The sequence below is a fragment of the Ruditapes philippinarum genome, unplaced genomic scaffold (assembly GCF_026571515.1).
Source record: "Ruditapes philippinarum isolate M1 unplaced genomic scaffold, ASM2657151v2 ctg1108_1_1_1_1, whole genome shotgun sequence".
Lineage (NCBI taxonomy): Eukaryota > Metazoa > Mollusca > Bivalvia > Venerida > Veneridae > Ruditapes > Ruditapes philippinarum.
In genome coordinates, this window is record NW_026864791.1 from 179,808 (window position 1) to 206,372 (window position 26,565).

At 33.0% G+C, this 26,565-nt stretch overlaps 2 protein-coding genes across 4 annotated transcripts in view; one reads left to right on the forward strand and one right to left on the reverse strand.

The window, feature by feature from the left end:
- LOC132726802 (tectonic-3-like) overlaps nt 1–26,144 on the reverse strand; it is a 36,527-nt gene extending 10,383 nt beyond the window's left edge. Inside the window, exons 1-10 of one of the 3 annotated variants that reach the window (XM_060712171.1) lie at nt 25,823–26,144; nt 18,828–18,945; nt 17,603–17,706; nt 16,295–16,327; nt 10,644–10,892; nt 10,183–10,301; nt 8,498–8,609; nt 4,597–4,775; nt 2,162–2,287; nt 190–302 (exon numbers count right to left, since the gene is read on the reverse strand). In XM_060712171.1, coding sequence (XP_060568154.1) covers nt 190–302; nt 2,162–2,287; nt 4,597–4,775; nt 8,498–8,609; nt 10,183–10,301; nt 10,644–10,892; nt 16,295–16,327; nt 17,603–17,706; nt 18,828–18,945; nt 25,823–26,129 — 1,460 coding nt within the window. In that variant the 5' untranslated portion in view covers nt 26,130–26,144. Of the gene's footprint in view, nt 1–189; nt 303–2,161; nt 2,288–4,596; nt 4,776–8,413; nt 8,610–10,182; nt 10,302–10,643; nt 10,893–16,294; nt 16,328–17,602; nt 17,707–18,827; nt 18,946–25,822 lie in introns of all 3 variants that reach the window. The other 2 variants (XM_060712169.1, XM_060712170.1) reach the window with 2 other exon arrangements.
- Nucleotides 22,501–25,271, forward strand: LOC132726803 (zinc finger protein 862-like). Its single transcript, XM_060712172.1, has 2 exons — nt 22,501–23,194; nt 23,634–25,271. The coding sequence occupies exons 1-2, from the start codon at nt 22,655–22,657 to the stop codon at nt 25,209–25,211; spliced, it is 2,118 nt and encodes a 705-aa protein (XP_060568155.1). The 5' UTR covers nt 22,501–22,654; the 3' UTR covers nt 25,212–25,271.
- Nucleotides 26,145–26,565: the final 421 nt, after the last annotated feature.

The following is a 26,565-nucleotide window of genomic DNA, read 5'->3' on the forward strand; positions in this document are numbered from 1 at the left end:
AAACCACCTCAACTGCTGCAGCTAAGAGATCATATACTCCAGTAATTCAAATCCATTTAGTCAACCCTAATGCCTCAACCCTTAAAGACAACCTCTCAGCCAAGCCACAAGGGGGCTAATCTGTAGAGGCCAATTATAAAAATATCATTTGGTTGTCAAACTTGTGTTTAAAAAGTGAAGAAAGGATATGATTCAACACCATCAGCAGACACTGTTACATTGAGCGTACCATACAACAATGGTTTTCCAATTAGATACCCTGGGTTTCCACTTCTTGCAAATGTGTCATTGCTGTCTGTCAACTGAAAAATAAACAAACAACAGTGCTTTTAAGCTTAACTTTTTCAAAGGACAAGAGTCATCAGTGATCACATGTTGCCTGATAATAGCCAGTTAAGCTGTTATATTGAGGGATGATTGACCAGTTTGTTCCCTATCGCAGGTACTTTGTAGCATGTTGTAGCTGTAGCAAGAGATACAAAATCATTGACTATAACTCAGTCAAAAATTATTTAACTGAAAAACTCATTTATTATAAGCAAGTACTTGAGGTATCGATCATTCCTGTAAAGTTCCACTCAAATTGCATAACAATTAAAAGGTAATAAGGAATGCTGATCAGCATGTAAAGTTGTGCACCTGGGGTTTTGATTGTTGATTTATTCAGTTTTGTCAGAGTTATTGCCCCTTGAAAAATTTGCAAATTTCAACTTGTGTCGCGAGTTGCCCAAAAAGTATTTGACCAAGAGTCATGAAACTTCACTGGAAAGTTGGTCAGTATGTGTAGAACTTTGTGCACTTTCCGGTTTGCTTGTGGACTGATTTTTGTAGAGTTATTGCCCTTGATACAATGAAAATTTGCAATTTTCAACTGTGTAAGCATAGCCCAAAAAGTATTTGATCTGAAATCTTGAAACTTTCCAGAAATGTTGGTCAGCATGTATAGGTGTGCACCTGGGGTTTTGCTTGTGGGCAGATTCTTTATTTGTAGCAATATTGCCCTCAACATAGTTAAAATTTGCATAGCTCATAAAGTATTTGACCTGGAGTCCTGAAAAATTGCAGGAATATTGGTCAGTATGTGTAGAACTTTGTGCTCCTAGGGTTTGCTTGTGGTTTTATTCACTATTTGTGTATTTGCCCTTGACTTAAAAGATTGTAAGAGATTTGCAATTTTAAACTTGTGTCATGCATAGCCCAAAAAATATTTGACCTAGAATCAGTAGGCTGACAAAACAGTGGAGTGTGGGGGCAACCGTGTCCTATGGACACATTTCTAGTTAATAAACAGATTCATTTATGATCTTGACCTTGAAACTCAATGTTAAATTTTTAATTTTCTTAAACTGTTATAATTTTGATTTCTGAACTTATCTCAATCAATTTGTGAATTCTCTTTTAGTTTCTCTATGAATATTCATCTGCATAATTCCTCAATTTAAACACTTATTGGATTGTTATGACTTCATCACATTTGCAAGGACTCTTTCACATTGCCCATGGCACCAGCACCTAGTTGATAGCTTGATCACATGTGAATAAATGTTAGTATTTTATTTCTAACCAAGCCCTTTGAACTTTTTTTGTTAAGCCAAAGGTGAGGTTGGCACAATGTTTTATGCACGATTAACTGGGTCAACATAAATTTTATGATAAAAAAATCACTCAAGATATGTCTTCTCATAAAAGAAAACAAACAAGTTGATATTTGGTAAAAGTTCTAGCAAATTCATTTTGAGTTATTTTGTATCGAAAAAGCATCCAAAATGATGAGAAAAATATTCTATTTGGCAAAGCATTCTTTGATATTTGAATAACAAGCATGTTCATTTAAATTTGATAATTTTAGAAAACAGTGTTTTGGTTACAGAAGTATTGAGGACTTTCATTTAAACAGATCACAAAGTAGGTCTTTAATAAAATTGCATTTTTGGGGATTTAAAACATATATTTGTGATATTACATGTATATGGAATCGAATCATCATTAAAGGACAAAATCCAAGGAGCTTTTGTGGGCTTGACCTCCTGTATATAAACTTGTATGTACATTTCAAATTGCAAATTGAATTTTTGCGGACATAAAACTTACTCATCTGGCAGAGACTACAGGATTATCAACACATCAAAATTGAAAAGTCATGTTAATATAGATTACTCACAGAATTATAGGAGATACTAAATCTCTGAGTAAGAGGCAAATTTGCTTGTTGAATGTTCCTGAACACAAACTGAACTTGTACTTCTGCAATACCATTTGATCCGTCTGTCGTGAAAAAATAACGAGCCTGAAAAGTGAATTATGTATATGCAAATTATAGGTTACAAGAAAAACAGCATTTACCAGGGTTGTTTGGAAGGTTTTGAGACATACACTATAACTTTTGTAACTTAATACAAACATTTAAACTGCTATTAAATTTAGTAACAACACTACAATTATAAGTTATAAAACAATGGATAAGAAATATATAAATGTACTCTAATTCTTCAATGGTGCCCACAATGATGTCAATGTCATTTTTTTTAACAATACCATGTGACGCTACCTGTGTGTCAAGTGCTGATCCACCAATTAATTATAATTCTTTTTGTATGACAAACTGTTTATATCAAACATGGTGCTGCTCACTTTTATTTTCTGTTACATTTGTATATAAAGTGATTCAGATTTAATAGCAGTAAACACTGCAATGTGCAATGGAAACAAGATTAGGAAAGTAAGGAGGGTGTTCTAGTAAATCGGGGATCACATTTCTAGGTGACTTGGACAAAATAGCCACCTTGTCCCTCTTCAATTTGAAAGTTTGCTTAGAAAAGCAAAAGCAAACATCAAAGTCTCCCTCAACTATCAAAATCATCCACATTCCGCCTTCTTCAAAATAGTTTGTAAAACCTATTTTAATTGTTTGGTAAAATTAGAAAACCGTTGGTAAGAAAATTTAAAGGGTGTTCTAGTCAACAGGTGACATCTCCGAGTGTTGTCAAATGCAGACTTAATTACCAATAGACAACAATTTAACAAATAAGCGGTGATTCATTCAGCTAGATCAAGCAATGGACATACTTAAATTCAAATCTCAAGTCTCATAAGAAAGTGTTCCTCTTCCATCAACCATATTTCAACTTAACCAAGGATTGTTATTCCGAGATACATTGCTAGAAAAGTTCACAATTCTTTTACATAAAAATCAGTAATTAGGTCACATTGGGTTGACATTTTTTACCCAAGCTGCATAATTTTAAAATATTAGTAGATGTCTGCCAGAAAGTATCAAAGCCATGGGCATTAAAATTTCACACAAAAAGACTAAAGTGTGTTTTACCATGTATGTCTATTTGAACTAGAGTGACCCCAAGACTGGACCTTTTCTGAGGTTCAGGGGCATGAGGTTGCTTTTGTAAAGGACCAAAAAGCATTATGCTAAATGTCAAAAAATCTAAAATCTGGGCATTAGAGTATTTTCTTTTGTAAGTGTACATCAACCCTTGGAGTAGGGACAGTTTTGAAAATATAAACTAAGTGATCCCCAGAGTGATCCAAGGGGCATGACTTGTATAACTTTTGTGGAGGACCACTTGGCACTGCTGCATGCCAAAAATTCAAGAAGAAGATGTCTTAAATGTATTTTCCTACATAAGTCTATATAAAATTTAGTGAACCCCAGGGCAGAACCATTTTTGACCCCTGGGGAATGATTAACTTTTGTAGAGGACTTTCTTCATTTATGACTATTGTCCTTACTGGTTAGCACAGGAACTAGACCAAGGGTGATCCAAGAAAGCTAAAAACTTAAATGAGGAAGCTTAAACTCATAGTATCAGGTCAACTGTAACATTTTTTTGAGATGCCATATGAACTGTATGTTACAGTTCTATAATAATCAGGAGGGAAAATTGTCCATTACTTCTACTTTGTTATTTAAATTATTTGTGCCTTTCCACATTTACAAAATTTACTAGATATATAAACAGGTCTAGAAATAAAAACAAGAGGGCCCTTATATTGATCACCTAATTATTAAGGCTTTTACATAATATTGTTAGCAATGGATGAAAAGCAGATAAAATGTCATAATCTTAAATTAATATCATGATGATCATATCTGAAATAGTGCAAATGTAAACAATATTTTTCATATTCCAGCTGTGACATCTTGTTTTTTTAAGGAAATTTTTTTTTAAAATTTGATGCTGAAGTGGGAAATAATTTTAATCACTTTGGTGCTTGATTTATGAACTGTGTCACATATGATGTGGTTGATGATATGGAACATATATTTAAAGTATGAAGTAGACACCTTAAGAAATAAACAAGTTAAAGTAAAAAATTAACATTTTTAAAGGAAATTCTAAGACTGAGAGGCACAATATTCTGTTAATATTGGTGCTAGAGTTATGAACCTTGTCATATATGATGTGGTTGATGATAAGGAACATATACTTGAAGTTTGAAGTAGATCCCTTATGAAATAAAGAAGTTATAGGAAAAACTGCTTCACTGTTATCAGAAATCTGCATGTGATTTGAGTAAGCTCTCCATATACTTGGTATGGTTGAGCTAAAAATAATCAAACTTTTTGCAAAAACTACAAACCTCTTGAACTACATTTTCACAAGTTGCAGCATTGAATGTTGGATCTGGTACATCTGTGAAGGTACAAGCCACGATAGAGTTGTCTGCCTGCACACATAAATGGGTCATGGTTGTCGCGTTTATTTCCACGATGTAGGGATTATTATACAAGGTCTGAACTTGACTGGGATCAACTGTTGCTGTAACCATAATAAAAATAGTTTTATGTAGCATTGTTTTGCTGTAAATATGACAAAAAAAACAAAGTTATGATGTAAATCATTAAATGCACTAAAAACAAAAGAGTTATACTGTAAAGATGATAAGAAACAAATAGTTATATTATGCTTTAAATACGGTAAGAGCAATAATTTTTAAGATAAAAAACTTCAGATTTTAGAGATTATACAAAACTAAAAAGAAATTCAACAATTAAATTAAATTAAAGTATCAGTAATTTTAGAGTTTCACCTCATTGAAAGAAAAATGTTTTTAACTTGTGAAACATGTATATGATTACAGAATTTTGAGTTGAATTGTAGACAAACCAGATCTCAAACCTCTAAGCATTCATAAGCATTTTAGCATAAGTGTAAAATATTAGGTACATAATTATACAACAATATTTACATTTTAAATCTTGACAAACCATTGGACATTTATTGGGAAAATTTCAAAATAATTAAGTGAATTCTATAAGGGTGACATTGTGTTATGTACAATATGTGAAAATACAAATAACGAATTACAACACCCTGCCATGTAGGGCCCAGTCACTTTAAACTATACATGTATTAAATTTACAATAAGTAACAACTGAAATGCAAACAATGCAGACCATGATCAGAAAGCACAGATGTGCCAACAGATCTTGCTTTGTATTGGTAACATGGGTAAATGTTGTTCACAACACCAAGCTATACATAATGTAAAGACAGATTTATTTATTAAGGTGATTCCGCATTGTCAGCCATGTTTGATTTTTAACTAGACCAAAGTGAAAGTAGACCACAAAGCTCACAGTGTACAATGAGTACCATTTGCAAAAATTGGCCTACTTGAACCTTTGGACTGTGAAAATCAAAAATGCCTGACAATCCAGAATCATCTTAAACAAAATATTAAAAAAATCATCTTTGTCAAAAGTCATCAAATAATTTGGTGAAGTTTGGTGTAAACATTGTTCACACAGGTCTTGAAAAGTGCTTGAAAACTATTTGTGTCTTGATAAGTGCTTACATTGAGGGTATCCTTGAAAAAGTTCTTAAAAAGGGCTTGATTTTGAAAAAAAAAACCTTGAAGACCTCTGATTCTTATACAAAGGACAGTCATCATCAATTGAAAAAGAAATTAAAAATATTTTTGTTTAAAGGAAAACTTTGTCAAAAAATTTCATTTACCCATATACAATTGTATGAATGTTTATTGAAATGAACATGGAATGTGTTCTACGTCAACAGTATTGATAGACATGTGTATTTTCAATGTCATCCCGGTTTACATTACAAGTTTTCCTTAGTATTAACAAATTAGTAAACTTTGGAGATTTTGGTTAAAAAAATCTAAGAATGAAAAAATATAAATTCTGAAATTTAAAAAATGCATAAAATAAAGGGATGATTGAAATGCCTATTGCTGACTACAGGCATGCAGATAATTGATATAGTAAGTGCATAAAGAAGCAATAAAAGATGTAACACCCACAATGTATATGATGCAGGATAATGATTGTGTTAAGGTGTCTGAAGTATACTATAATTTGAACATTTTTTGTAGAGATCCACTTAACAAATCTCATGCTATATATCTACATGTAAAATATTTTAGTTTTCAAGAAGGTTCTTGAAGTATTTACTACATAGGGAAAAGCCATGACCCCCTAGGACGAGGCCAATTTTAACCACACAGCTACAATTTAAACATTTGAACAATTTTTTTAGAGTTTCATTAGCCTATGCTTCACATAAAATATCTAAGCTCAAATCCTTGCACTTTCAGGAATGATTTTTAAAGATTTCATTTTCAAGATTAATTTTTAGCCCTTCTGACTCAAATGGAGCAGAAACATTTAAACAATTTTAATAGAGTTATGCTAGGAACACCCAAAGAAAATTTCAACCTTAGGTTTCTGAGAAGAAATCATTTGAAAGAAAGTTAACAACAGATGCAATGACACACTGACAGACGATGGACAAATTGTGATCACAAAGTTAACTTTGAGCATTTTGTGCTCAAACGAGCTCAAAACTGTGCAATGAAGAGTTATAGTTCTTTGACAATGCACTTCCTCACATTAGTCTCTACAACTGTATGAAGTGAGTATGATATATTGAAAGCTAAGAAAATATACCCTGGACAAGCATTTTTTAACATTTTTCAGTATCATAACAGAAGATAATTAAAATATCAAGAAAGGTAGAATTATGGATCTGTGACACTGAACTTTTTTTCACTGGTATTTATAAACTGTGTTTAGTTTTAATCAAATTCCTTCAATACTTCTCAAACTATTATCTGGACAAGCATAAGGAACGAATTCAAAACCCAATCAACAAATAATTATGATTCTTCGACACTGCACTACGTATTTCTAGTCTCTACAACAGAATGAAGTTTAAATGACATATTCATTTTCAATTAGATGGCCCCATATCCTTATTTGGTGGTGTGGACAGATAAAACGGTGACTATATGCTCTCCCTTTGGGCATGTTGGGGAGTATAAAAATGTGCTAGAAGAATTTTGCATGTAACTGAATTTCAAAATAACACATAACCAAGTGCTGTACAACAAGAAAAAAATGCCTTACCCTACCAACACTGCTTCATTTATACATCACTCTCTGATAGTTAAACTTTACAATATCTATTAGTAGTGTTTCATAATAGCCCTGTTCTCAACACTGATCAATGATAGTAATTGACTGTAAAATCTTATCAATCATTATATATTGAATGCTTTATTGTGTTATGGAATGTAAACATTACAGAGCTGTTTTCAATATTTCATCTTTTTTTAATAATAACTTTTAATTATGGAGTTAAACCATTATAAATATTCCTAAAATGGAAGCTGTTTTCAATATATCACTCATTGAATGCATTAACCATTGTAAATATTAATTAATAAGGAGGTTTTCAACAGTTCATAGATCTTTATTTCTCACTTGAATTAATTTCATGTGTAAATATTTATTATCAAGGAGCTGTATTTCAATCAATCATCAAATATTGACTATATTACAGCATAAAAATACTTGTAAATATTCACAATCAGTAACCTGTTTTACAAATGAGCATCAATAAAACATGTTTTAACTAAAACTGTATTTTTTACTTAAGCTTTATCAGATTAAAATTAAAGGGCCCCATGTCTATAGGCCTCTTTATCTCTACATGCATACACTTCACATTGTTTAAATATTTCTATTCAAAAATTTATTTATTTTGATAAGTTATTCCAAAGTCTTTTTAATATTTTACAGATTTTTAATTACTGTCGATCTTTCACTGAGGGTATGCAGCTTAAATGTAATTTCCAAATTTTCTTATGTCAAAGTATGAAAGCAATACATCCATTAGTAATGAATTTATTTTATATCTTATTTAAACAAAGTCATCTTACATGCCAATGTCGTTTATGTGTCAAGTCAAATTCCTTTTAATAAATGCAAGACGACTTCATGTCAATTTTATTTAAAAAGGTTGAGCAGATTTAAAGAAGAAATGCACATATATGTCCAGATATTCTCATACCAGTAAAACCCCTTAAAAACTCTGTTTTATAAAAAAAATCATGGTTCTCTTAATTTTAAGGCCAATGACCTTAAATGACCTACTTGGTTGAGCAGTGGTGGTTGGAGCAGGCGTTGTTGTGGAAGCTGTTGTCGCAGCAACAGTTGTACTGTTGTCGGTTGTATTACTTCCTGGTGAAGGTGGCAATGTGGTGGCAGGTGTCGTTAGGGGCGGAGCTTGTGTTGTCGTGGAGATACCAACGAATGTTCCATTCACTACATAACCAAACAAACCAGATGTCTGTAATTGTACATATAATTTCTTTTTAGATTTATCATAAATAGCAATACATGTACTTACAACAACTGCCACATTGACAGCTAGCTTGATTTTTCACTCAACCTAAATGAAGAATTTTTTAAGTTTTACAAAGGTTAATAATTCAGAAAAAAGCATGCTAGAGGTATAGGACAATGTCCTACCATTATGACATTAATCACATATGACTATGAGTAAAGTTTTATGTAAGAAACCTTGGTACAGTACTTGTCACAGCGTGAGAAAATGTGAAGCCTGACTGAGACTCAAACCAGAGCCTCAGAAGACTGTATCCTAGCTCTACCAACTGAGCTTTCTAGTAACTTACACATTCATATTCTTGATATAGATTGACCAAAATTATTCAAAATAAAACTTTGTTAAGTGTGTTTCTGGAAAAAAATACTGGCTGTCAAATTTGAAATTTGAAATTCCATGGGAGGAGCCAACTGATCATTACAGGTCATGAACCTTCAGTAGTAAACAGATGCACGTGGCAGTGTTTATTTCAGTGAGAGAGACTTGTAGCAGACGATATATATTTCAGGGAGGGAGATTTTCAGCAGACGACACATTCGAATGCTGAATACATGATAAGAAAAAACAATTACTTTTACTGATCTTACTTTATCAAAAAAAGTATTTATATCCAACAAATTTACAATAATCCATTAATCTATGATTTTTTTTTATTTCAAAGTACTAATTAAACTTGTATTTAAATGGTTTAAACTTCATGAAAACAGTAAAAGTAACTTCCAGGTATAGTTCATTTACACAATATATTTTGTTGTAAGTATCTTGTAGTCAAAATAACATTTCACAAATGTTTATCATTTGTATAAAATTTTTATATATTAATAGTTTAAAAAATTTTTAAATTCCTGTCAAGATCATTTTTAGCAGTTTTTCTTAAAAGAAATGTCCCATGTAAGGCACATCTTTTGGATTTGGATATAGTTGTATGGCTTGATGAAAAAAAACTGACTTCAAAAATAATATCTGGACAAGATGGCTTGATAATGTCTTTTAATTAATCTGATTAATCTGTGAGTTATATAAAACATCCATTAAACCTCTCCTGTGTAAAATCAGCTGTTTTGTTTATATTCTCTCTGTAGGTTAACACTGCATTCTATTTTTAGCTCATGGTTTATAACAGACAGTTTTACACCACTGATTAGTCACACCCACAAATACTCGCTGCCGCGGCAGCGAATGTTGCCCCTTTAAATTCCATACTAGAGCTATGGGCTTTATATAAGTTACAAGCAAATATCATTAGTGTTTGATTGCAAATTTTTTACAAATTTGCTCTTACACCAACGCAGAAGCTAGAGTGAGTAGGATAGCCCTACTATTCGTTGGATAGTCAAGCTGAAATTCACATAACAATAACAAAGTTACAAATATAGGGATTTATAAGCCAATAGATGTAGGCCACCATATACCCTCACTTCTTTAATGCTGAGCCTCAGGATACTATTTGTTTTCTAAAAAACAACCCTTCTTGACCCAAGTATATTCTCTAAAATGATTAAAAAACACACTTTACCTTAACCACTCTGAAGTTCTGGTAGTAAGAGCTAGCAGCAAGGCCTGCAGTGTTGGTACATGTGTTAGCATCTAAGGTCAAACTTCTTGTACATTCAGTCGTAACCTCATTCAGATAGCCTGTAAAAACACGCTTATCCATTAAAATTTCTGTCACTAATATATATGTATTGAAACATAATTAAACAAATTCCTAACTAAGGCTGTACATCTTTATAGACTTACTTATTTTCAATAGGCTAGGTGAAATGCTATTACCATTCAGATAATTTAATAACCTTAACATTTCAAACAATAAGTAATCAGATGTAATACTGACTTTTTTTTTTTTTTGCAAGACACAAAATCCTTAGAGGTAATTTAAATTGCAAGAAACTCAATCTTGGTCAGCAACCTAAAATGCTTGCCTAAAGATGCAATTTATCTTCAACTAACCATAAGTACCTCTCCAAGTTAACTTACCAACTGAATTCTGATCATTACACTGACTAGATACTGATGGTGCTGGAAGTACGAATGTTCCCTGAGCTTCATTTGGATAAACTATATAGACTGTGTCCCCTTTTCGATAAAAACTATTCAGGTCAAAGACTGGTTCCTGGACAGAAACAGGTTCCTGGCGACCTGGGTTTGCATATCGTTCCACGTAACTGTTGAATGATGGGATATCAAGGATAAAGTCTGGATCCAGATAGTAGTTTCTCTCCTTATCTGAATTTATTTATAAAAAAACAAATAAAATATTTTGATAATTTAACATCTACTTGTAATTACTTTTGTTGTTACAATAAAACACACCATTTTAGTACATGTAGTATTATGTATATACTATTGGATTAGAACCTGGTCTCCTTTTCATTAAGAAAGATCAAATGATCCTGACTTTATTTTCATTTCTTTATGAAACTAACATTCATCATGTTAAGCTAAAATGATATAATTTACATGTCATTTTTTCTAATGATATAGGAATATTCCTATCTTTATATGGCTTTGACCTACATGTCAGTTGTTATGTGGGTGGTTTTGTCTTATGTGATCTTTTATCCAAGTTTAAATCAAATCTGCAAAAAGTAATAAGGTTATGACAATCTAAGCAGATTTCAATAGTCAGACCTCATTGGTCAAATAAAGGTCAAGGAATTTTAATTATTCAACATAAAAGTTTTGTCATAAGGGTTATTTTGTCCAAGTATGAATCAAATCTGTAAGTAAATAACAATATTATGACAATTGAAGCCAATTCAATATTTGACACAGATGTTCATGGTCATATCTGAATAACTAAACATGTCAGTTTTGTTAAAACTGTTCTCTTGTCCAAGTATAAATCAAATTCAAAAATAAATAACAAATATTTCATGCTTTTCGGTGGTTTATAGAAATATATCAGAGATATAAAACTGGTAATTTCACTGTTTTAAACAGTGAAATTATCAATTTGATAAGTTCACTGTTTTGAATTTAAGCCCCTTACGTTGTTTCAGTGAAATACCAGCGTGCACAGTACTGGGAACCAACTTTATGACGTGACGTCGTAAATGATGTCACGTTGTATTATAATTTGGCGAGCTTTTCATTAAGAATTAGGTTTAATGTCTTTTAAAAACGTTTCTTTGCATATAATAAAAAGAAAATTTGTTTAGTATAGTATAAGATCGAAATATATTTTACCTTGTGAACACCAAAAGTTCAAATATACCTTTTGGTGCTCACTCGGTGAAATATATCCAGATCTTACACTGAATTAAACAAATATCCTCTATATGTATGGTCAAATGTAGCAAAATTCATTCGTTTGACCTTTAGTGTAGAGGTAAAATTTAGGTCAAGTTTAATTCAATCATCCCAAGGATTATTGTTCCCAAGTATAATAACAATCCATTCATTACTTTTTAGCTCTGGTGCCAATGGTGGACATTTCGTTCAGTAAAGTGGAACTTGCCTGCAATGTGCACAACTTAGATTGGTACTGATCATTCCAAAATCCTTTCGGCAGGTTGACCTGTGAAAGCTTGTCCTGTCTGGACATCATTTTTCTATTTTTAACTCTGATAGCCACTTTGTGCAGCAAAGCAAAACATGCAAGTGATATGCACAATGAGTTTGTACTGATCACTAGTGTGAATTTAAGTCAAAATCTGATCAAAGAAAAAGTACTGTTATCTATTGTTCCTGCAGCCACTTAAGTACCCAAATGTGTGGACAGACATATGGTTAAGTTTGATCTTCTCTAAAAATGGCTTTAAAGAAGTTGTGCTCAAGTATGAAGACAATTCATTTATAAATAAGTAAGTTATAGTCAAGTATAGCAAAATAGCAAAAAATCAGGCAATAATTTGACCTTTAAGGTCCAGGTAATTGATGTGTAAAGGAGATAATCAATTTATTCTACTTAAAGGTCTTGGCCAAATGATGCTGTGTCCAAGTATGAACACAATCTATTTATAAATAACAAAGTTATAGCAAAAAAATTTCAAATATTTGATCTGAAGGTCAAGGTTACTTAATTATGAGAGAAGGTCAAGTTCAGTCTGGTCAACTTGAAATTCTTGTTCAAAGGATTGTTGTGTCCTAGTATGAAGACAATTCATTTAGAAATAAAAAGATGTTGACCAACAAAGTTTTAGGACGGAAATGGCATCAACACCAGCAAACGCAAACAACAACATGACTGTAGCAATAACTCCATTTTTCTTCGAAAAAGTCAAGCTAAAAATGAGAAAACATGTACATAAAAAGGCTTTCAGTGAATCCAGCGCATGCTGAGTTTCCGCAACCATCTTTTTAAACTTATGTATACACGTGTTTTATTTATAAGGAAAAGAATGAAGCTGCAAATTTTCCTATAACATGTAGATCTAATTTCTTTTTTTAAACTGAATACAAAATTTTTGGCCATATTTTTTTCTATTTTAGTTACAGTGACCTTGACACCTAGGGGACGTAAAAGCAATCCTAAGTGAGGTCTTCACATTATTTAAAGCTTGCTATATATCAAGTTTTATTAAGATGAGTCAATCTGAACTTATTTTATTGACTAGGAACCATCTTGTTTGTCGCCTTTTCCTCTGCACATCTTACATCAATTTAATAACTAGGATTTTCAAAATTGAATAACATGATTAAAAAGTGAATAGACAACACAAGAGCGATCAGTAATCACATGTGTCGCCTCATGAAGGCAAATTTCATGTTGGGACAAATTTTGTGACAGACAGACAGACAGACGGACAGACAGTGCACAACTAGACTTGGTACTGATCATTCCTGTAAAGTTTGGATAAAATTGCACCAGTAGTTTATGAGTAGTAGTCCGGACAAGCTTTTGCGTATCTGGCAACACACAGAAAAAAACACCTTTTTATCAAAGGGCCATAACTCGGCCAAAAATCATTCAACCTGAAAACCCGTGCAATATGCGCAAGGACTTGAGCTACAGATCAATCAAGTAAAGTTTCATTGAAATTGCATGAGTGGTATAAGAGAAGTAGTCCGGACAAACTTTAAAATTAAAAATTATTAAAGGGCCATAACTGTGACAAAAATCATTGAACCGGAAAATGCTGACAATATGCACAACTAGACTTGGTACTGATCATTCCTGTAAAGTTTGGATGGAATTGCACCAGTAGTTTATGAGAATTAGTCCGGACAAGCTTTTGTGTATCTGGCAACACACAGAAAAAGAAACCTTTTTATCAAAGGGCCATAACTCGGCCAAAAATCATTCAACCGGAAAACCCGTGCAATATGCGCAAGGACTTGAGCTACAGATCAATCCTGTAAAGTTTCATTGAAATTGCATTAGTGGTATAAGAGAAGTAGTCCGGACAAACTTTAAAATTAAAAATTATTAAAGGGCCATAACTCTGACAAAAATCATTGAACCGGAAAATGCTGACAATATGCACAACTAGACTTGATACTGATCATTCCTGTAAAGTTTGGATGAAATTGCACCAGTAGTTTATGAGGAGTAGTCCGGACAAGTTTTGTGACGGACGCACGGACAGACAGACAGACAGACAGACAGACAGACGGACAGACAGACGACGGAGAAGTGATCCCTATATGTCGCCACTACTCCGTGAAGCGACACAAAAAGCAAGCAAAATAAGTCACTTTCTTGACAGAAAATTTCACAATCTACATAAACCTTTTCATGTTTTTTTCAAACAAATTAATTTGATATTAAGTGATGATAAGTGTTTTGAAACACTTGTAGCAAAAATGCATATTTATATGGTAAAATTTTCTTTTGCTAGTGTTTAATTACTTAACCTAAATAGATATTTAAAAAAAGCATTTCAAGTTTGATTGTTAAACAAGTCTATGTTTATATATAAACAATAAAGGAAATTAGCTGCATATTTGTCAGGGTAGAACATTGTCCATTATACACTAGGAACTAGATTTGGTGTGTATAAAGACCTTGATTTTCTCCCTCATTTAACAAACATAATGAACATTTTCAAATAAATATTGTATAACAATAAATTGAATAACAAACAAGAGGGCCATTATGGCCCTGAGGTTGCTCATCTGTATAGAGGCACCCGGAGCGGGCCAGTTTAAACCCCAGGGCTTTTATTTGAACAAACTTAGAAGACACCCATTAGAAGATGTTTCACAATGTTAAGTTTTTACTACACACATATAATGAAAAACAATGATCTACTCCCCCCCCCCCCCGTCAGGGCCAATTTTAATCCAGGGGCTTTTATTTGAACAAACTTGGTAGACACCAATAAGAAGATGTTTCATGCTAATCATCTAAGCTCTAGCTCATTGGGTTTTTTAAAAGAAGATTTTTTAAGTTTTTACTATACACATATAGTTAAAAACAATAACACCCCTGGGGCGGGGCAAGTTTTGACCCCAGGGCTTTTATTTGAACAAACTTTGTAGACACTCACTAGAAGATGTTTCATGCTTAATATCTAAACTCCAGCTATTTGGGTTTTTTCAAAAAAGATTTTTTAAGTTTTTGCTATACACATATAAGGAAAATCAATGACCCCCGGGGCAGGGCCAATTTTGACCCCAGGGCTTTTATTTGAACAAACTTGGTAGACACCCATAAGAAGATGTTTCATGCTATATATCTTAGCTCTAGCTCTTTGAGTTCTTTAAAAGAAGATTTTTTAACTTTTTACTATATGCATATAGGGAAAATCAATGACCCCCTGGGGCGGGGCCAATTTTGACCCTAGGGCTTTTATTTGAACAAACTTTGTAGACACACATTAGAACATGTTTCATGCTAAATATCTTAGCTCTAGCTCTTGGGTTCTTTAAAAGAAGAGTTTTTAAGTTTTTACTATATGCATATAGGGAAAATCAAAGACACCCTGGGGCGGGGCCAATTTTGACCCAAGGGCTTTTATTTGAACAAACTTTGTAGACACTCACTAGAAGATGTTTCATGCCAAATATCTTAGCTCTAGCTCTTTGAGTTCTTTAAAAGAAGATTTTTTAAGTTTTCACTATATGCATATAGGGAAAATCAATGACCCCCTGGGGCGGGGCCAATTTTGACCCTAGGGCTTTTATTTGAACAAACTTGGTAGACACTCACTAGAAGATGTTTCATGCTTAATATCTAAACTCTAGCTATCTGGGTTTTTTCAAATAAGATTTTTAAGTTTTTGTTATACACTGTCATATAAGGAAAATCAATGACCCCCGGGGCGGGGCCAATTTTGACCCCAGGGCTATTATTTGAACAAACTTTGTAGACACTCACTAGAAGATGTTTCATGCCAAATATCTAAGCTCTAGCTCTTTGGGTTTTTTCTTTTGGTTGCCATGGCAACCAGAGTTCTGCATGGAATGGAATTCTTTGAACAACTTTGTTAAGGCTTCACACAAGGAACATCCCTGTGAAGTTTCATTATGATCTGCCTTATGGTTTCTGACGAGATGTCGTTTTAAAAATGTGAACGGACAAGGTACGACGGACGACAGACGAAGAGTGATCCTAATAGCTCACCCTGAGCATATGCTCAGGTGAGCTAAAAATTAAGTTAATTCATCAAAATCAACATGTCTCAAAGAAAGCAACAAAAATAAACATGAATTTGAATGGTAACAAAGATTGTTATTCTTACTGTTTAATTTCTTATCCAAATAAGAATCAATATCTGTAAGAATGAGAATTGTCTTTAAAATTATCACTGTTTACCATAAAGCTTTCCAAAATCCACACTTATGGAACCAGATCCATTGATTTCTCCGGACATTTATATACTTAAATAAGATATTTGGTAACAGCTCATTATTATTCATTTACAAACATTTATGGAAAATCATGAAGAAGTCCTTTATCCCTTGAAATCCATTCAAAAATAACAAAGGTGTTGCCAATTATATCAAAAATTAAGCAAATTCAAACATTTGGCCTTGATTCAAGGTCATGCCAGGATTATTGGGTCTGATACAATTAGTTAATTGTTTTCAAAATAATCAGAATCAAGCTTTATTTACTTTAATACGCTTAGTTTATGTGATATATTTTTTTGCTCATTATGTAGATGTTGATTTATATGTCATTAATGTGACCCCATTAAATGGAAATAAACTCTTTTCTATTCTATTCTAGTCTTGAAGGTCTTGTCCAAAAGGTATCAAGACAATCCATTAAAAACAGGACCTGTCGGCATAGTTGAAACATACAAAAAGGGGGCATAATTCTACAAACATGCTTGTCAGAGAAAAAATCCTACTATTTAAAACAAAGTGTTTGAATTCTTAAGAAAAAACACAAATATTCGAAGTAAAAAACGGAAATAATTAAGCAAGAACGGCTTTCATAATTACCCCCTTAGAAATGCATTTCAAATTTAGTACATGTAATGAACAAGTTCTCCAAGTTTAAAGTGAGTATCTTTGATACTTTTTGAGAAATGAAAAATGCAAATCAATTTCAATTCAACAAGTTTTCTTACTTCAAAATAATTAATTTTGAAAGTTTTCTGAAAAATTAAGTGAAAAAAGAAGCATAACTTTGCAAAAATGAATTTTATGATTATCTGCTCTTCTGAAATGGTGATGTAAGTTTGAAATGAATTACTTTGATAGTTTCCGAGTAAATGGTATTCAACAAAAATGTTAACCATGGCTAAAATCTAAGTTGAAAATGGGGCATAACTTTGCATAAAATAATTTTAGGATTATCTGACCTTTAAAATGGTATCCTTTTATTACAATGAACATGTTTGCCAAGTTTTAAGTCAACAGCTTTAATACTTTTTGAGGAAATGGACCTTAACGTAAAGGTTAACAACATTTTGAACCATTGTAATTAAAGTCAGAAAGATTGAGACTTTGATATTACATTGTACTGACCTGCAGGTTTACCTTGCTCAAAGATGTTGGCCTAGATTAGTTATTATATTGTAAAAGTCAGATCTACTTACAGTTATCATAGAAGATACAGAATAAACCCCCATCTGTAGTAGTGTCTGCAGGTGAGTTGGAGAATGGGAAAACTTCTTCCTTGTAGCATACCTTATTGTCAATGCTATATAAAACAAAAACAAAACAATCAAATTTGGTAAAATTACAAGAAGTTTTCATAGAATAACTGTTATTAACATACATTATATTTCATTTCGTTTTAAGAATATCTTTCACCTCTTTTGGCCAGTTTTAGTTAGGCAAAACAGCCTGTACTTTGTGGTAATTAACACATAAGAGTCACTGATGTATGACGAGGATACTGTACTATTAAAGTTAAAAAAATAATCAAACTTGCCCCATGTTTTGATATAAAATACCTATAAGCTAAATATAAACAAGATCATTGAAAGTCTTCAAAAGTTATCCTGCAGAAACTGATAATGCTCTAATTTTTAATTTCTAAAGTCAAACATGTAATTGGAGGAAGAATATTGATATAAAGAATACTCCTAAACATTTTTTTCTTGTACATAAAACTCAAATTTCATATTTGATATTAATGGCCAAGGTCATTCAAAGGTCAAGGTCAAATTTTAATTAATCATCATGTCAGTTTTGTCATTAGTGTTCTTTTGTCCAAGATTGAATCAAATCCATAAATAAATAACAAAGTTAAGACAATTAAAGCAAACTTTAATGATTTGACATTGACATGAATAACAAAGTAACAGTCAATTATAGCAAAAAAACTGTGAAATTACAAATTTTGACCTTTAAGGTCAAGGTATTTATAAGTCAAGGTCAAATGAGGACAATCCATTCATATATAACAAATTGACCAAGGTAAAGGTCACTGATGAGTGAAGGTCATATACTCAATTTAGTCTACTTGAAGGTCTTGTCCTAAGGATTGTTTTGTCCAAGTATGCGGACAATCCATTCCTAAATAACAGAGTTAGTCAATTATAACAAAATTCAAGAAAAATTTGACCTTAAATGTCAAGGTCATTTATAAGTCAAGGTCAAGTTCAATCTGGTCAACTTGAAGGTCTTTTCCAAAGAAATATTGTTTCCAAGTATGCAGACAATCCATTAAGAAACAGATATTAAAATAATGGCCAACATTAAAGTATCTAAGGGGCAACAGCAACAACAAACTGACTGTAGCAATAGCTCGATTTTTTTTTTTTGAAAAGTGAAGCTAAAAAAACAATAACTGAGAACCTGACATTATTTACATACAAAAAGGATCTTGTGTCACAAGTGAAGGCTGATTTATCTGCCTGAGTGCAGTCCTCATCACAACAACAGTTCACATCACATTCATTACCAGTTAGATCACACAAACACTGTCCAATAACTGAAAGTATAACATGCTTTACTTACATAAACATAGTTCTTTATAATTATAAGTCTAGATCATATTTATACTTGACAGTTGATCATAGTTCTATTTTTGTCAACCTGTAATGGTGATAAAAGCTCTAAGGTGCCAGTCTGTGTAATGTTAACTTACTTAGACAACTTACCTAAGATCCCTGAAAAAAATCATATAAAACTAGAAATGTGTCCATAGGACACGAATGCCACCTGGTGATACTCCACTGTCTTTTCTACAGCAAGACAGTATGACAGAGGGACAGACAAAGGAAAATCTACATGATTTCCTTTAAAAGGGACCCCTAAGTGGTTGGGGCATAAAAACAACATCCAATGTTGACATCTGGACTTTTCCCAATATTAAGAATTTCACATCTCAATTTTACAAAGTATGCGCAGCAGTGCTTAAGACAAAGTCATCTACAAATTTTGAATTAATCCACAAGCAAACCCCCAGGTGCTCGACTACACATGATGACACACAAATCTGTACAATTTCATGACTCTATGTCAAATTCTTTAGGGCTATGTTTGACACAAGTTCAAAATTGCATATTTTAATTATGTCATGAACAATAACTCTACAAATACTGAATAAATCCACAAACAAAGTCCTAGGTGAACAACTTAACATGCTGATCAACATTTTTGTAGTTTCATGACTCAAGGTCAAATTGCAAATTTTAACTAGGTCAAGGACAATTACTCTAAAAATACTGAATAAATCCACAAGCAAACCTCCAGGTGCACAATTACACATGACTTTAGGTCATATTTTTTTGTGCTATGTGCGACACAAATTGAAAATGGCAATTTTTTATTAGGTCAAGTGCAAGCTATGACAATCAAAGCAAGTTGTTTTCCTGACAATTTTTGTGCTTGCATAAGTTGAAAAATTCAAATAGACAAGTTTGGAAAATTAGAATATTTTCTAACTATGCAAGTGTTATGGCTTTTTTAAGATACATGATTATATTAATATCAATCAAGAACACATGTGTACATAAAAAACATTAATTACCATATACAAATAACTTTTACAGAATGTAGAAGAGGCATACACATCACATGAAATTAAACAAATGGTGTGCCAGTGAAGCCATTTATAAAAGACCCACAGTGTAAGACATGTATAAATGGAAACTAAAAGTTACACATAGAATATAAAGTTTTATAACATGGCACATTCATGCATGGAACCATATATTTGTTTATGCAGGTAAAATGAATGATTAAATTTCTTTGATGTTACATTTTTAAAAAAATTACAGATGAAAATTGACACTACATTCCTCGCCTGAGCAAAAAGATTTGTGATCTCATGTTGTGTGTAAGCATTAATTGTTATTAATTAAGTTTTGAACTTCAAGAGAAGTTTAAAATGTTAGAATTTTAAATTAAAATTTTAATATCAATATTTGATTTCGCTTGCAGAGCTGCATAACTGGTACTGCAGGACGTACTGCAGCAATGTTTAGTACTGATACTGAATTACTCTTAAACAAGAGCGATCAGTGATCACATGTGTCGCCTCATGATGGCCAATTTCATGTTGGGACAAGTTTTGTGACAGACGGACAGACAGGCAGACAGTGCACAACTAGACTTGGTACTGATCATTCCTGTAAAGTTTGGATAAAATTGCACTGGTCAGTAGTTTATGAGGAGTAGTCCGACAAGCTTTTGTGTATCTGGCAACACACAGAATAAAACACCTTTTTATCAAAGGGCCATAACTCGGCCAAAAATCAACCTGAAAACCCGTGCAATATGCACAAGGACTTGAGCTACAGATCAATCCTCATCCTGTAAAGTTTCATTGAAATTGCATTAAATTTAGTGGTATAAGAGAAGTAGTCCGGCCAAACTTTAAAAATAAAAATTATTAAAGGGCCATAACTCTGACAAAAATCATTGAACAGGAAAATGCTGACAATATGCACAACTAGACTTGGTACTGATCATTCCTGTAAAGTTTGGATGAAATTGCACCAGTAGTTTATGAGGAGTAGTCCGGACAAGTTTTGTGACGGACGGGCAGAGGGACGGACAGACAGACGACGGAGAAGTGATCCCTATATGTCGCCACTTCTCCGTAGAGGCAACACACTAGGGGCCTCCGTGGCTGAGTGGTTAAAGTTGTTGACTTGAGATCACAGGTCCCTCACCACTGTAGGTTCGATCCTCACTCGGGTCGAAATCTTTCATGTGAGGAAGCCATCCAGCTGGCTTACGGAAGGTCGGTGGTTCTACCCAGGTGCCCGCTCGTGCCTGAAATAATGCCCGGAGGGGCACCTGGGGTCTTCCTCCACCAATAAAACTGGAAAAAAATTGACGAAAAATCTCGGCGGGACACTCTAAGATGACCCGACTTGAGTGTACGGTCGCCCATATGGGCTCTCCGGCGGCGACCTTAAATAAACGCATCAAAAAAAAAAAAGAGGCAACACAAAAATGTTGCTACTTCTGGTACTGATACTGCATTACTGTCTTAAAAGTGGTACTGCTAATGCATTACAAGGCAGTACTTTGGTTTTGATAAGAATAACATCAATTTTTCTCATTAAATAAAGCTGTAAATTCCATGTATTATTTTATTTTTGTGAAAGAGTAATTATCAAATATGTAGATAATTTGCTGCAATATTCCTTCAAATGTTAACATAGAAACATAAAAAATACCTCAGACAAAATGTCCAGTGTGGTTGGTTTTAATGATTTCGAGACATTTCGGCCCCAAGATGTATCGGCCCCAAACTACCCAAGACGTTTCGGCCCCGAACGTTTCGGCCCTTTACCAAATCGGCCCCAGAATAAGTACTGTATTTTAAACCGATATATAAATAGCATTTCAATAAATAAATGAATCAATTGATATATATATTTAATCATTTTGTATAAAAACTAGATTATAATAGTAGTAGGGTTCCAAAAGTAATCAATACAAACAGAACAGAACATTAACTTTATTTGAAAAAATATAATACACAAACAAACAATTATTTACAACATATATAGATAATATTTTATTTGAAAGATTAAGAAGCAAGACACAAAACAATACACGAGACAGACATTAAATTATCATCAACAACTATTTAACAGTGACGAGTTTGATGGAAACGAAAACAATAACAAATGAACTATCAGTGCAATATATTAATTTTTTGGAAATCCTTTCTAAATTAATATATTCAAAACTGACCTACCTGTATCGCATACCTATATCGGACATTTCATAATATTTACACTTAAAATCCGATTGTAAGTATTAGATCACAGTTAATATCCAGCAAATAATTTCTCTAATTTAATTTTATATATAATGCAATTATAATATCAGTGTTTCTGCCAGAGCGCGTTTTTGCGTCTTTGGCGCACTTTTTTCAGCCATGACGCAATGAAATTTAGTTAGTGCGTATTTTGTGACGCAAGAATTTCACCGTCGTTGATTTCAACACGAGTCGGATATACAGACTATAAACCGTCAATTCAGTATAAAAATGTACAGAATGTTTTCACTATGGGCTCCACTATAATTTTAATGAGAAATGAAATTTACCGAGTCCGTGGTCCGGCATTTAGCCAATTTCAACTAGTTAATAAACGCTTGCTTTTATACGATACTGCATATATTGAAAGCGCCCAGACAAAATTATTTACTTTGTTGTCGTCATATTCCGCGAACGAATGGAAAAAATGTCGTCTGCTCCAAAACAGCGGAGATTAACTAATTTTTTTACGCAAAACACACAAAATATTGTTGTCCATGACCAAAAAGAAGAATCAGATAAAAAAAATGTTGAAAATGACCCTAATCCCCCGAAAGAAAAAAAATCCATTACAAAAGTAAAAGTTGACCGTGAATTTCGTAAAGAATGGCTAACAAAATATCCATGGCTTTTGTATGAAAGTAACAAAATGACATGCAACATTTGCATCAGTGAGGGCAAAGACAATCCCTTTACAAGTGGTTGTACAAATTTTCGCCATTCCACACTTGTTAGACATTTATCATCGAATCAGCACAGAGCCGCTGTGGAGGCCACGTCTTTGCGGAGAAGTATGAGTAAACAGACTTCTAGCATCATTTCTAAGCACTATGAAGCAGCCACAGGGGTGATGAGATCTGTATACTGGCTTGCAAAAGAACAACTGCCAACATCTAAACATAAATCGCTGTTGCAGTTGCAAAAATTACAAGGGTGTAATTTTGTTGATGATTTACAGGTGAATAAATTGACAAAAAAAATTAAAATAACTAAAAATATAACACAAAAACAAGTATTTAACAATATTTTATTCACATATAGTTGAACTGCATGATGGTATGTATATAAATCAGAATCAACTTTACAATAGCATGCTAACTGTAGGGCCTCTATAGATAAATTAATATAGGCTACATCAGAAAGGATAACTAAATAGAAAGGATAACTAACTAGTTTTCTGTGCAAATAATATAACATGCAAAAATTAGAATGTAGAAATAAATACAATAATAAAATATATATTTAGAATTATAAAGAAAAAAAAACAACAATGAAATATAAAAAAATGTTTATTAGTTTTATTATAAATTTCATATTTACAATTTGACTTATGACTTTGAGTCACTGTAATTTAAAATTAAAAATGCAAAGTAATTATTCCTCTTGATCTTTTTAAGGTTGGTACAGCTACATACTGCTCAGATTCTGCTGCTGAAGAAATGCAAGATGCAATGGCCAGTGTTCTCCAAGATTCTTTAGATGACAAACTTTCTTCTAGCCCATTTGTTTCTAAAATGCTGGATGAAAGCTGTGATATTTCTGTCAAGAAGAAACTACTTCTCTATGCAAAATCAGTCAATGAAAACTTTGACATTGAAACACATTTTGTAGACAATGTACAAATTCCAGATGGAACTGCAGATATTATTTTCAAAAATGTTCAATCAATACTGGACAGGCATAATGTTAAGTTTAAAAATGTCTTGGCTGTAGGTTCTGATGGAGCTTCAGTCATGACTGGTTCTAAGAATGGTTTTGTAGCATTGGTAAAAAGAAAAGTTTCACCATATGTCATAGGAGTTCATTGCATGGCACACAGGCTTGCCCTGTGTACCAGCCAAGCAGCTGATAAGGTAGCATACCTAAAAGATTACCAGAAAATTTTGTCTGATATCTTTTATCATTTTAAGAGGTCTGCTCTGCGTAGGGAGAAGGTTAAAGAAATTCAAGTTTTACTTGAAGAGCCCCAGTTACAGTATAAAGAGCTTCACAGTGTGAGATGGTTCTCAATGTATGCTGCCTTAGAAGCAGTATATAGAACATGGGGTTCTCTTGCAACTTATTTTGAATCTGAAATGGAATCAAAAAATGATAGTGTAGCAAAGGGGTTCTTTAAAAAAATAACCACCTTTACATTTATTGCATGTACATACTTACTCATGGATATTATTCCAAAGGTAACACAACTCAGCATGTTCCTACAAAAGGATAATCTTGACCTTGCCATGATAAGACCCACTGTTGAAAGTGTTGTGCAACAACTTACATGGCTTAAAATAAATGATGGTACACACTTGTCTAATTTAATGTCAGTTGCATCACCTGAGAAACTAACTGAATTTAAGGGAGTCAGAGTCACTGACACACCAGTTTTTCGACAGCAATTTAAGAAAATACGTACACAGTTTTTGAACTGTTTGATTATAGAGATAGAAAGAAGGTTCCCAGCTGAGGCAACTGACATTATATCAAATATGGCAGTATTGTGTCCAAGGGGTCTCTCCTTGCTATCTTTAGAAGACAGAAAGGAGTATGGAGCTAGTCAGATGCAGACCTTGGTGTCCTATTATGGTACTTGTAATTCTGACACAGGGGTAGAACCTTTTATTGATGGCACTGAAGCTTTACTAGAGTGGGAAAAGTGTAAGGACCTTATTGTACAGCAAAGATATCCCTGTCACACTCTTCAGTCTATCTGGAAACTTCTGAGTGTTCAGCATCCTGGTGCTTTTCCCAATTTAGTAAAGCTTGCAATGGTAGCAGTCTTGGCCCCACTGCAGACTGCTACAGTTGAAAGGGGCTTTAGTGTTCAGAATAATATCAAAGGATCTGGAAGAAACAGGTTGTCTTCAGACAGACTTAATGTTTTGATGAGAATCAGTTTGGGTCCAAATATTGAAAACTTTGAGTTTGCTAAGGCAGTGAACAAATGGAAAGAATCCAAAGAAAGACGTCTGTTCTCTGGCAAGAAGTAAAGTGCCTTAGAAAATAAAACTTATAAAGTGTTACCTGTTGTTTTTTACATTTTTGTTCAATTTATTGGCATGACCCTTATGAATTTGAAATGACCCCTAAAATTTAATACAGGGGGTCATAAAAGACCCTCAGAAAATCAGAGCTGGCAGAAACACTGATTATTCCAACAATTTAATATACGCACAAACACTTTATTTTCGAATGTTATAACTTAACTTATCTATAGCAGGTACATAGCATTTTAATATAATTTGGTTTCAGTTTTTCAATCAGTTTTATTACATCTAGCATCTATCATTATCTAATAACAATAATAATTAAAAATATTATCATGAGATGATAGCAAACCGTTTTTTTTTTAACATATCAAGCAATATACTAAAGTAGGGCCGAAACGTCTCGCGGAAAAGGGCCGAAACGTCCAGGGGCCGATTTTTCGACAGGGGCCGATTTGGTTAGGGGCCGAAACGTCCTGTTTGCGTTTTAATAAACATATCTATTTATCGATAAGATCGATTGCGTGGTTAAAAAGGTTTTTGTACAAAAAATATTGTTTCAAATGTATTTTCCGAGATAAATGTTAAATATATGAGCACTTGTATCTTTGTACCTGTGTCACCAATGACAGTTCTTGGTTCATCTGGGGCAATGGTTGTTGTTGGGGGAATAGTTGTGGTAGTCGTTGGCTCAGTTGTTGTCGTTGGCGGGTCAGTTGTAACTGTGACATTAGGATCAAGCGTAGTAGTAGGTTGGGTTGCCGAGTGAACATAAGAAACACAATTTAATGATATTAAAAAACAAAGAAGACAAAAATAAAAAATCGGTTTGAACAAGCACCGACATAGTTTCATTTTCGCCGCCATGATGTACACAAATGTGGAATTGTGGGAATCTGAAAGGTATACAAACTGTCCCATTTTCGTTCACCGGTATTATTCCGGATAACAAATACAATAAATTGCACGGTTACCGTACGGGTTTAGTATTCTTTAAAAATTTATTTTTTATACCCGATTTTCTCTAAACTGTTAAGGTATCCTTACACTAATTTTTATAGACCTACTATATTAATAAATAATATTATTCCGAATAACAACTATAATCAAACTATGCGGTTACCATACAGGAATAGAATTGATCCCTTTTAGTTCTTATAAATTTCGAATTACCCCGTTTCCTCTAAACTGTTATTGTATTGATAGTACTTTAAAATATACACATTTTGACCAGTCAAATATTCATTTGATTTTTACGTAAATTAGGTCAATGTTGTAGCTTCCACAACTTAAGGACTTAGCACTTTCTAAAAGTCTACAACTCTGTGACTAAAGATCACCGGTTTATATTACAAGG

Coding starts and splice junctions, on each gene's coding strand:
- LOC132726803 (XM_060712172.1), top strand. CDS start 22,655: ATGGAAAAAATGTCGTCTGCTCCAAAACAGCGGAGATTAACTAATTTT. Junction 23,195..23,633: donor ATTTTGTTGATGATTTACAG/GTGAATAAATTG, acceptor GATCTTTTTAAG/GTTGGTACAGCTACATACTG.